This window comes from Mizuhopecten yessoensis, unplaced genomic scaffold (assembly GCF_002113885.1).
Source record: "Mizuhopecten yessoensis strain PY_sf001 unplaced genomic scaffold, ASM211388v2 scaffold3339, whole genome shotgun sequence".
NCBI classification, from domain to species: domain Eukaryota; kingdom Metazoa; phylum Mollusca; class Bivalvia; order Pectinida; family Pectinidae; genus Mizuhopecten; species Mizuhopecten yessoensis.
Genome location: NW_018404995.1, coordinates 457756 through 470057, shown reverse-complemented (window position 1 = coordinate 470057; position 12302 = coordinate 457756). Strand labels below are relative to the sequence as shown.

General features: G+C 34.9%; 1 protein-coding gene across 2 annotated transcripts; it reads right to left on the bottom strand.

Annotated features, from left to right (window-relative positions):
* On the bottom strand, nucleotides 1-12302 carry LOC110447379 (GTP-binding protein 1-like). 2 transcript variants are annotated; one of them, XM_021493018.1, is made up of 11 exons: nucleotides 12194-12302; nucleotides 10496-10816; nucleotides 9962-10070; nucleotides 9305-9485; nucleotides 7276-7522; nucleotides 6777-6872; nucleotides 6177-6415; nucleotides 5664-5808; nucleotides 5254-5436; nucleotides 4859-4994; nucleotides 1-2230 (listed from the first exon to the last, which is right to left on the bottom strand). In XM_021493018.1, the coding sequence occupies exons 2-11, from the start codon at nucleotides 10601-10603 to the stop codon at nucleotides 1806-1808; spliced, it is 1869 nt and encodes a 622-aa protein (XP_021348693.1). In that variant the 5' UTR covers nucleotides 10604-10816; nucleotides 12194-12302; the 3' UTR covers nucleotides 1-1805. The 2 variants fall into 2 exon arrangements, with proteins under 2 accessions (XP_021348693.1, XP_021348695.1); XM_021493020.1 differs by lacking the exon at nucleotides 12194-12302 and adding an exon at nucleotides 11008-11364.

Sequence of the window (12302 nt, the reverse complement as noted above, 5' to 3'; positions counted from 1 at the left end):
CACATTTTATTTTTTCTTTAATTTAAAAAAAAAAGTATGTTTACAAAAACATTTCACAAATCGACACAAACAATGTAAATTGTAAACATAACACGATTATGGTTGTTCCAATTCCGTGACATGCATTCTCACATAAATTACTCAAGTATCCTCCCACTCAACAGAAAAACACTGGGCTGGTGGGACGACACCTGGATAGCTGCAAACCCCATACCTACATTAACTTACATGGAGAGTACTATATACACATGTGTAGCTGCTGTTCAAGGATTGAAGTAGTTCTGTCTCCACAATTTGTTATAACTTACACAGTACCTTGTGACATTGTGAATGGCTGGTGAGGATGAGTCTCACCTAGACTGTGGAAGTTTGATTAATGCCCTCTCAACATGGATTAACACTGAAGATATGACACTGGTTTTAATTGGAAAAAAGAAACATCACCCACCACCAAAGATGATTGTAAAAGAAAGAGAACAATTGGCTGAGATAAGGCAGTTATACCTTTGATATCTGCTTGATCATTTTACGAATCCAAATTTGTAACAACTGGGGGGTGGAGACCAAACGCCCCTGCAAGGAAGTCAGTTCCTAGTGGCGGTAGGGATCCTGGGGTGGGTACCTTGGTAATGGTATTCAACAGTGCTCATCCAAATTTGGTTAGAGAAGTAACATCACATTATTTGGACAGTTTGTAAAATTACACAGTAACTTATATAATTACAAACTGTATAATAATACTTTGACATTCTTCAACAGCCTTCGTGTCCAATCAAAGTTACCTCCCCTTCTTAAGAAGGGAACCGAAGTCAAAACAAAACTAATACAAGTCTTTCAATAAAAAATTCTCTCTTTGAGTAAACATACAGAATAGAAAACGCCATCAACACATACACATTCAATTTAAAGCTTATTTAATTTCAACTATTCTGTGAAATTCATATTAAAAATTGATTCATTCATATCTTTTTGTATCTGATGTTAACAATAATGAAACAGTGTTATCCAGTTCACATGTTAGGCAAATTAAAAATAGACTTCAGTAAAACTTTATATCTAGTTAAAGTAGCTACTATAACACTTTTATGTAATTGATTTTATTGTCTTTCACATTTAATTTGGTTTGTCAAGTTTTTAATAAGTGAGTAATAGGAAGTATCTTTCAGAACCTTCTGTATACAACTTGCAAAGTCGTTCCAGCAAAAACATAGAAATTCCAATTGAAAATGAATCTAAATAAAAAAATCCTCTATACAATCTGAACTGGAAATTAAAATTTTCCTCCATGTGTGCATTTATGCAATACTTTTATCATGAGATTTGTTTGTCATTTTATGAATCATACAGCATAAAAATTAGGTAACAATTCTGAAAAGTGGTTGGATTCAAAACATCAACTTAATGGTTTTGTTAGTGCATCTGTTGGTTCAGAGAGATCAATATGGCTACCACGAGGAAGCTTAAGCATGCAGGAAGATTTGTATACCAATATTATCATTAAGATTTTACACACAGACATTATGGTTTTACTGGTGTTACTATTTTTACAAACAAAATAAATTGATATATCAAAACGGTTTAAAATTATGATAAAATAACTGAGTGATATGATGATGTAATTTGAGTTCCAGTGTCAGTACAGGGTCAAATCAGTTGTTCAATTTTTTGTTAAATGTTCACCTCAAGCAGTAATACATTTGGTACATACTAACTCATCAGACCAGTATACACAATGATGACCATGTTTCTCCAGTAAACCAGAGACTGGCACATGGAATGACAGGTGGCCGACTGACAACAGAACATTACGATGCGACTGTCACTGCACTGTTTGGGGGAGACCTCTGTATAAGGGAGGGGGAGGAGCTAGCCTCCCCTTGCTCTGGTATTGTTGGAGGGGGTAACCGTGCTGTGCCCCCTCGCGACCGCCTCCTCTTGCTGGGTTTCTGCGGCTCGTTGGCCGGGTGTGACTGGTGGTTAGCGTCCTGGGCCTTCTTGGCCGCCCGGTGCTGCCGTGTGTTCTGTGCCACTGCACTCACATGAGGATACAGTTTACTAATGTTTCCAATAGCCTTGGTGCGGCCCTCTCTGAACACCATTTTCATATCTGTCTTGAGGTACTCTGGGTTTTTGATGAATCTGAACCTCACAATGGCTTTGTCCCCAGTTCTCAGGTGCTCGCTGGTCATGTTGATAATGGTCGCTGTTTGCCGCACACTGCCAACATGGACTGCAGGAAAAGAGATCAATAATTACATTTAGGATAATACTGCTGCAACTGGCAACAAGCCATATAGTGTTATATACTTTCTTACATTGAAATGAGATCTGCATCATTCTAAGAGTGGTTAGCTGATATGCTATAAAAAATGTAGGAGAAAATCTTCAGACAAAAATCAAATACTTCAATTAACAAAAGGCAATAAATATTGCCTTTTGTCGAATCAAAATTCTTTTGAGGGAGACACAACTTCATATCATGATTATAAAGTATACCAAGTCTCAAAGAGATCCGTAGAAAAATGTAGGAGGAGATTGCAGGACAAAAATCAAATACTGAAATGAACAAAGGGCAATAACTTTAAAAATAATGGTCAAATCAAAATTCTTTTAAGTGAGACACAACTTCATATTATGATTATAATGTATACCAAGTTTCAAAAAGATCGCCCCCAAAATGTAGGAGGAGATTGCCGGACAAAAATCAAATATTGAAATGAACAAAGGGCAATAACTTTAAAAATAATGGTCAAATCAAAATTCTTTTAAGGGAGACACAACTTCATATTATGATTATAATCTATACCAAGTTTCAAAGAGATCGGTCAAAAATTGTAGGAGGAGATTGCAGGACAAAAATCAAATATTGAAATGAACAAAGGGCAATAACTTTAAAAATAATGGTCAAATCAAAATTCTTTTAAGGGAGACACAACTTCATATCATGATAATAATGTATACCAAGTTTCAAATAGATCGGTCGAAAAATGTAGGAGGAGATCTCCGAACAAAATTTAAATACTGAAATGAACAAAGGGCAATAACTTTTGGAAAAATTGTTGAATCAAAATTCTTTAAAGGGAGACACAACTTCATATCATGATAATAATGTATACCAAGTTTCAAATAGATCGGTCGAAAAATGTAGGAGATTGCAGGACAAAAATCAAATAATGAAATGAACAAAGGGCAATAACTTTTGGAAAAATTGTTGAATCTAAATTCTTTTAAGGGAACCACAACTTCATATCATGATGATAATGTATACCAAGTTTCAAAAAGATCGGTCAAAAAATGTAGGAGGAGATCTCCGGACAAAATTTAAATACTGAAATGAACAAAGGGCAAGAACTTTTGGAAAAATTCAAGAATCAAAATTCTTTTAAGGGAGACACAACTTCATATCATGATAATAATGTATACCAAGTTTCAAATAGATCGGTCGAAAAATGTAGGAGGAGATCTCCGGACAAAATTTAAATACTGAAATTAACAAAGGGCAATAACTTTTGGAAAAATTGTTGAATCTAAATTCTTTTAAGGGAACCACAACTTCATATCATGATGATAATGTATACCAAGTTTGAAATAGATCGGTAGAAAAATGTAGGAGGAGATTGCAGGACAAAAATCAAATACTGAAATGAACAAAGGGCAATAACATTTGGAAAAATCGTTGAATCTAAATTCTTTTAAGGGAACCAAAACTTCATATCATGATGATAATGTATACCAAGTTTCAAATAGATCGGTAGAAAAATGTAGGAGGAGATTGCAGGACAAAAATCAAATACTGAAATGAACAAAGGGCAATAACATTTGGAAAAATTGTTGAATCTAAATTCTTTTAAGGGAACCACAACTTCATATCATGATGATAATGTATACCAAGTTTCAAAGAGATCGGTCGAAAAAAATGTAGGAGATCTCCGGACAAAATTTAAATACTGAAATGAACAAAGGGCAATAACTTTTGGAAAAATTAACGAATCAAAATTCTTTTAAGGGAGACACAACTTCATATTATGATTATAATGTATACCAAATTTCAAAGAGATCGGTCAAAAATTGTAGGAGAATATTGCAGGACAAAAATCAAATATTGAAATGAACAAAGGGCAATAACTTTAAAAAAAAAAAAGGGTCAAATCAAAATTCTTTTAAGGGAGACACAACTTCATATCATGATGATAATGTATACCAAGTTTCAAAGAGATCGGTCGAAAAATGTAGGAGGAGATCTCCGAACAAAATTTAAATACTGAAATGAACAAAGGGCAATAACTTTTGGAAAACTTAACGAATCAAAATTCTTTTAAGGGAGACACAACTTCAAATCATGATTATAATGTATACCAAGTTTCAAATAGATCGGTCGAAAAATGTAGGAAGAGATTGCCGGACAAACAAAGTTTACGCCGGCTGGCTGACCGGACAACGCCATACCATAATACTACCGTCAAATTTGACGGTCGTATAAAAAGTAATGGTGAACTGAGTAGAAAAAATATATGCAATTATATCATGACAAAACAGCAAGCAAAAGGTCCTTCTATAATATTACTTACATTGTTAACCCGGATCATATATGTGATTACCGCTTGTGACTTTGCATGAGAATCATGAAAGTTTTAAAATAAATTCTAGTTTTCATGTCAATAAAATATATTGTTTTCTCAGAGATTCTTAGAAATTTGTGAAGACATTTGTGTAGTACAATGCCAATAAGAGATCTCAGATTGATAAAACCAGACATCTGGTTATACTTTCTTCAAGGTGGAGAGGGGCGCTTGGTCCTAGTTTCAAAATGAATCTTCTAAAAATTCAATTAAATATACATTGTCAGAATAAATATTACCCATGGCTTGGTAGCGGACCGATATCGTAGTTGGATGGTGTAGCACCAAGATCTCCGACTCAAACTCCCAGCAGGCCTTTGGTTCTAGTCTTGGTGAGATCAGCACCATTCCTTTACGTATAGAGGACCTCTTGATCTGGAATCACAAATATGTTTCAATGAGTCAATATCTAAATTATTTTACATCATTGGTACAATCAGGCAACAACTTATTACTTACAACACACCTGTTATATTTTTATTGCATTTAGATGCAATTTTCGCATAACTTGGAGGTCAGCAGTTTCTTCACTTTCATAGATTTTAACTTTTTTTCATATTGTGTCAATGTAACAGCTTCAGAATGGATGAGGAGGGCTACAGGGTATATATTTCCAAGACTTCAGCACTTGTACCTTTTTCAGAGCAAAGGATGCTGTCTGTCCACCTCGGACTTCCCGCACTGCCATCCTCTTCCTGTGGATACTTTTAATGATAATTGGCTGGAAGTGTCCCAAAGCGTCAGGACCCAGTAACACCGTGTCGTTTAGCCTGATCTGTCCCTGTAGTAGTGTTCCTGACACCACTGTTCCCACACCCTGACAAAACAGATTTAGGTTTTTATTGATTCTGATCACCCAAAACAAACACATTTTTATCTATGGCATGATTCTTACAAAGGCAAAATAATTAAACTTTACTGATAACATCAGGAATATATGAACACTTTTCAACTCCATAAAATTATCTTGAATGTTTAAATGTGCTTTGTCTTTCTAACTAAATACAGAGTCTGTTTTACATTGCCTCACAGACTAGTACTTACAGGGACTGAGAATGTATCGTCTATCTGAAACTCCGCTGGTTCTGTTGGATGACATTTCACTCTTGTCGTCAGCAGGTTCATAAACATTTTCAGTAAATCTAGATTTTCTCCAGATACATTGGAAACTTGAAATATAGGACACATCCTGCAAAAGAGGTGGTACACATGCAGTTCATCTACAAAACATGATTTCAATACCAAAACATTCTGTAATTATTTCTTATCACCTTAGAAATTGCAGAGAATGCCATTATAGCTTTTTTTAGCAAGAATGTCATGTTAACAACAACAAATGAACTCATTTACATCTATGTGTTAACCATCACTTGTACATTTAATCATGATTTTTTTTTTATCATTTTCTACTGAAGCTTGTTCAGTCCATCAATACTAATGAAGTATTTTTTCACACATTGCAATGCCCTTTACATCACATTATTACCTGAAAATGAAGGACTTTCTATTTGTTGGCCCAGATTAGGGATAAGTATCTCTGTCCATGTATTTACTTACCTTTCTGATGTGAAGTTTGTTGCTGAACACACCACATCATCCTGGTTCTGAACAAGGACAGGAATCTTTCTACAACCAGGAGATTTAAGGATTCTTTGTAACATCTTGAGTGTTTCCTGGAGGACATTGGCAGGACACATGTCTATCTTTGTGACCACCACAAACACTGGCACACTGAGTGCCAGGGCCAGACCTAGATGTTCCTTGGTCATCCCTATCACTCCAGCATTGGCTCCGATCTACAAAACAGACAAGTAGGCTTAACATTCCCTACAAACTGAAAAACAAAAGTAATATCGCCCATGCCCCTCCAACCTAAACAACACAAACAGTATATAGCATGCCTCTACAATCTAACCAGAATCAGTAGATAGATTTTGGTTTATTTTATGAATAGTATGATGTATTCAGAAGGAATCAATCTCTTGGGGTGATGAACTAAGTTAGTCTTGAGACAAATTCAACATGAAGTGCTTTTAATGAATTAAACACAAGTTGCTTTGCATTTTATTTAGTTGGTTTCAGACCAACTCAATTCATATTCCAATGAAATCAGCAAACCAAGAATCAGTCGTTAAATGAGTCAAGTGAAACACTTACCATCAACATTGCAAAGTCTGGTGCATGGCCTGTCATTCCGAACACTGTCGTCTTCAGATATTTCTCATGCCCAGCCAGATCAATAAATGTGACCACCTATGATAGAAACATTTCAGTGATAACCCGCTGAATATTCAACTTCTACAAATAAATCAACACATGTTAATGCAAAATCAAAATTAATACATTTGAATATTAATTTACCCAGTGGATTATTTTCTACAGTAATTTCATTGTGCTTTAAGGTTTATTGATAAAAAATAAATAAAAAATGTATGAGAAGTGATATTTATAACCTGCTGCAGTAACTGATAAAACACTTATTCCAAGATTGCATTTGATGTCCACATCATCAGAATTGTAATGGCAAAGCAAGTACTAAGTCATCAACCTTTTTAAAATGCCACAGAATGTCACAATAAATCACCCTAATAGGTGCCAATGTCTTGGCAGACATTTGAGTATCAAAATCCTCCATTATAAGCAGAAGTGTACAAACCTTTGATGCCTTTTCACATATCTTCACCCAGTCCAGGTGGCCGTGATCAGGTTTGTTGACGACCTTCCCCACAGAGTCAAATCCCAGGATGTCATTGCCTACACTGCTGGTCCTCCCTGATTCCATCTCATGTTTGTGTCTGAAAAGTCTCTGTCTGGCCATACCACGACCATTGTCTAGCTCTCCGTGTGTGAGCACACCCAGCAATGTGCTCTTCCCTGCATCCACATTCCCCACAACTGCTACCCTGTGTAAAAGCAAGTGTTATTCAAAACTCTATGTACCAAAGACATTACATAATAATAACTGTAGACATACAAGACCATGCCAAGAAGTTACATCCGGGTCTTGGGTCACTGTAAACATGTCAGACCAAGTCTTGTATCATTATGGTAATGTTTAAACATAATTTCTTAAATTCACTACATGTCCTCATTGACACACTTCAACACATAGTTTGGTTTGGTTTAGTATTGTTTAACATCCTATTAACAGCTATGGTCATTTAAGGACGGCCTCCCCTGTGTGCAAGATGCATGCGTGTAGTGTATGCGTGTGTGTTTGGGAGGCTGCGATATGTTCCTGCGTACAGAGTCACTCAAGGTCAGACTTACTGCAACAAGTAAGGATTCCTGATGAGTGATTATCTACACAATAGAATACAACAAGTAAGGAGTCCTGATGAGTGATTATCTGCACAATAGAATACAACAGGTAAGGATTCCTGATGAGTGCTTATCTCCACAATAGAATACAACAAGTAAGTATTCCTGATGAGTGATTATCTACCCAATAGAATACAACAAGTAAGTATTCCTGATGAGTGATTATCTGCACAATAGAATACAACAGGTAAGGATTCCTGATGAGTGATTATCTACACAATAGAATACAAGAAATGCCAATGGCAGTGTGACCAGATCGTTGCTACATTTTTACATAAATGAGTTGTAAAAAGATTTCATTAAATGTGTTGTCATGTTTTAAGTGATTAATATAAGACCTAAAATCAAGGATACCTAGAATTGTTAAATCAAATGCAGGCTTTCCACAGTCATTAGTATTACTAATGTTTTTGTTTGTTTAGACAGTTTTATCTTCAAAAATATCAGTATTGGAATCAGTGATTAGGGTTAGGTTGATCTTGTCCTTGACCCTTCATTCACTGACCTTGAGCATTTTTTAAGCCTTCTATTTGAAGAGGTCATATATTTTGTGTTTTAAGTATAAAAGTTTGACCATGACCTTGATAATTATGCAATTTTCCTGTGTCTACACTTATTCACAGAAATTTTAAGTTTTTAAAAAAAAATGACCTTGACCATTCAATTGATGACCTTCAGGATTTAGCATGACTTTCAAGACTCTAGCTTCAGGAGTACATATCATATTAAGGTTTGACCTTGATATTTTACTTCAATTACCTTAACAATTAACACTTTGAACTTTTACTTCCATGACCTTGAATATTCACTGAGATCAGAGAATGTGGAGTAGGCTAACATACATGTCAGTGGACTAGTGAGCCACTTTGAAACTATACCTCACCTGTGTATACAAACTACTGTCTATAGTGATTTAGTTCTTCTACTCTCTTGACCATTACTATAGAAAGACACAGATTTTGTAACGGTTAATTTCTAACAGTTATAAGGCCCTTTGGGCTTTCCTCTGGAAAATCTCCAGTATTGTCCCAAAATCTGTATTGATATTATTAACCCAAAATCACGCTTTTTATTAATTATTTTCCCCAAAGTCAAAGGACGAGAAGAGAAATCACTGACAAATAATAATTTACTGACTGTATTTTTAGATTAGATCTACAGTGGAGTCTCTGCAGTTTACTTTGAACTACTCGGCGGTGAGAGCATTAAAGCCAGGCATGGAGTCTATTAAGTTTACCTGGAATGACTCTGTAAAAATAATAAAAAGAGAAAAGACTTATGAAATTCTGCTATATGTTCAGGTATCCATGAAATCACCAGAGTCCATGACACTAGTGTAAAAGGGTAATACCTATAGTACTTACCGGACCTCCATAAAATCCTCAGGTTCCAGAGTTTTTCTGAGGAGGAACTCAACCACAATACCCTCTGCTTCTTTCCTCTCTCGTAGCTTGACCATTTCAAGATTCTGTGGCTGGGCGACACTGGTAAGTGTAGCTATAGATGCCTGCATGTCTTCTTCTGAGAGTCCTGGTGCCCCACCCTCTGTTATAAATAGTAGGAGTATTGGCTATGGCTTTTACTTTATTGTAACACTGATACACTCACAAGTGAATTAAATGTCAAAAAAACAGACAAAAAATTGTTTTAATATGTTTTTCATGATGTTAACAATTTGTTACTGACCTCAAATTATGCTTCATACAAGGCTTTCAGTTAACACTTGAAATTTAGCAATATCAGAAGTCAGATAACATTTTCCTTATAATTCAGAGGGGCAATACCATGTGTCAAATATACACTTTGTTTAAAACCGAAGAGTCAAAGCTAATTTTTGCAATATTATTTAATTGGTATCAAAACTGTTTACCTTCAGAACGCTTCTCAAATTCATTAGCATACAATTATTGACATGTAGGTATGACAAAATACAAATAGTTACTGTATATTATGATATATAATCATTTCCATGCAATTTAATTAGCTACTTTGAAGAAGATTTCTTGTACACAGATACATACCTCCTGTTCCTATTTCATAAATGGTTTCTCCTTGTCCCTCTATGATCCTCTCCTGGATTGTCTCTGACAGTACCTCAAACTCCTCACTGGTGGGGCTCACTAGTGCTGTCTAAATAACAAAACATTGGGTCAAGTCAGGATAGATTTTATGAATCTATGTAGTATGCACTTTCTAGCCCACCATCATCAGACCTTGTTACAGTTTAAGTTTGTTGTCGCTATTTCTCAGGAAGTACTGGGGAATCTTTCTTAGTTCTCCTTGGTCCTTAGTTCGCCTTGGTCCTTAGTTGTGCATGTTAAATTTCGAGGTTAATCAAAAGACTGATTAAAGACTGATTAAAATGGCAGACAGGCAAACCGGTCAAACAGATAAGAGAAAATAAGAGAAAATATCAAACTGACATAGAACTAATGAAGATGGTACGATGGTGGGCACCAAGATCCCTCTAGGATCTCTTGTTTTACATGCAGTGATCATTTTTCTCACATTGGTTCATATTTTTATAATGGATAAGCAATACAACTGTTTCTTACCTTCAGTGACAATGAAGCCATTTCTGCTGCCATATCCACATCTTGCTCATCCGGGGAGAACAAGTTATCTACCCTAATACTGTTTTCAATCTCCACTGCTGCTGCCATGATGATTTGGTCTCAATAATATTTGCCAAGAAGTGTTTGTTTGAATGTCACGTAATGTCTTGTTTACCAATCAATATTTGTCTATATAGGTTAATGAATACACTATTCACTTGTCACACACCACAAATGTTTTCGATACATTTTAAATAAACTATTGTTAGTACATTTTAGAACATTTTGTAGATCTTAAGTCCTCACATCGTGATGATATATCTGAAATGTAAATCACACAAAAAATATCAGAGATGTCAACACTTCAGGAAATTAAAATTCATTTTTGTGAAGGTGAATGAGCTATTAAAATTTGAAATACAGCTAAACAAATACCAGTGTTTCTAGTAACTATTCAGCAACAAAAACAAGAAACCTTTATACAAGTACTGCTTACAGAAATGAAAACTCACCTTCAAATCCTCATATGAAAACTAACTTTTTGTTTTGTATGTCTCAAGTATCACATAAAGAATGTGTAGTTTTTATACTCACAAACTTTATATCAGTGGTAGTGCATAATCAACTGAACTCTAAATTCCAACACTTATCACTGAATCAATTTCATATATGATAAATAAACTCCTATTATGTTAGGTATCCTGTAATAGTATCACAAATCCTAAACAGAACGATTTTTATGTTATTCTCATGATCAGCACTTCATGAAAATATATGAAAAGGATTCATTAAACCTCCTTAAAGTTTTCATCTTCGTCCAAACTGAAAAGCCAGCAACACCATAACACTTGATTCAAACCAATTATTTATATGATATATCAACCTAATATAACACTATTTCAATGATGCAACCTCTAGAAATGAGGAGTTCAAATATCCACCACAGAGGTTCACATATATATACTGTACCAGTGTATATTTCATATTTATATATATATATATATGTTATGGACTTACCCTGCGTCATGCAATATGACCTACATATACACAGGCAGTAATTGCAATATATTTCATCATCAAAAAATTTCATCTGGGCATTGCTCTCCCCTTAACATGAATATGCATGTTTAAATAAATCATCCCTTTCTTTATATTGGATTAAAGCTTACATTATTTTATAAGAAACGAATTAGAAGTACATATTCCTTCTCTCAGGTCAGTAGCTACACTACAACCTTGTTTATTTCTTTGATAATATTTGGATACATAACAAGATCGAATATACATATTTTATTATGATAGTGTCATAGGCTGAAATACACATCACAGTGCCGACTTTTCACCAACACAGCTAATCGGGGATGATAAAACCGACCCTGCAATACATACTGCAGCCTACTTTTAATGTTATATGTTTGGTTAAGAAATTTAATCTGATACTTATTTTCATTCGCGTGTCGTCAAATAACTTAAAACTAAAATACTGGTATTTTTGAGTTAACACCACGCACTGAACTGTCATGATTAGTAACGAAAACAGGACTCCAACAACGACTTCTTGTTGTTTTGGTTGAAAATGGACCATACTGTGAGTGTGACCGTTGTACAGAAAAGTTTGGCAGGGGGGAATACTATAAGCTAAGAAATCATAAAGTTCTGTTCATTCATCAAACAAATTATAGCATCAAAGCATATTACCTAATTAAAAAGGATCGCATGAATACTTCTTGCAAATTAATCACAACCGGTACAAAATCTTTATAAACTTTCCTTCTCAGCTTGCACAACATGTCATCACGCATCGTTT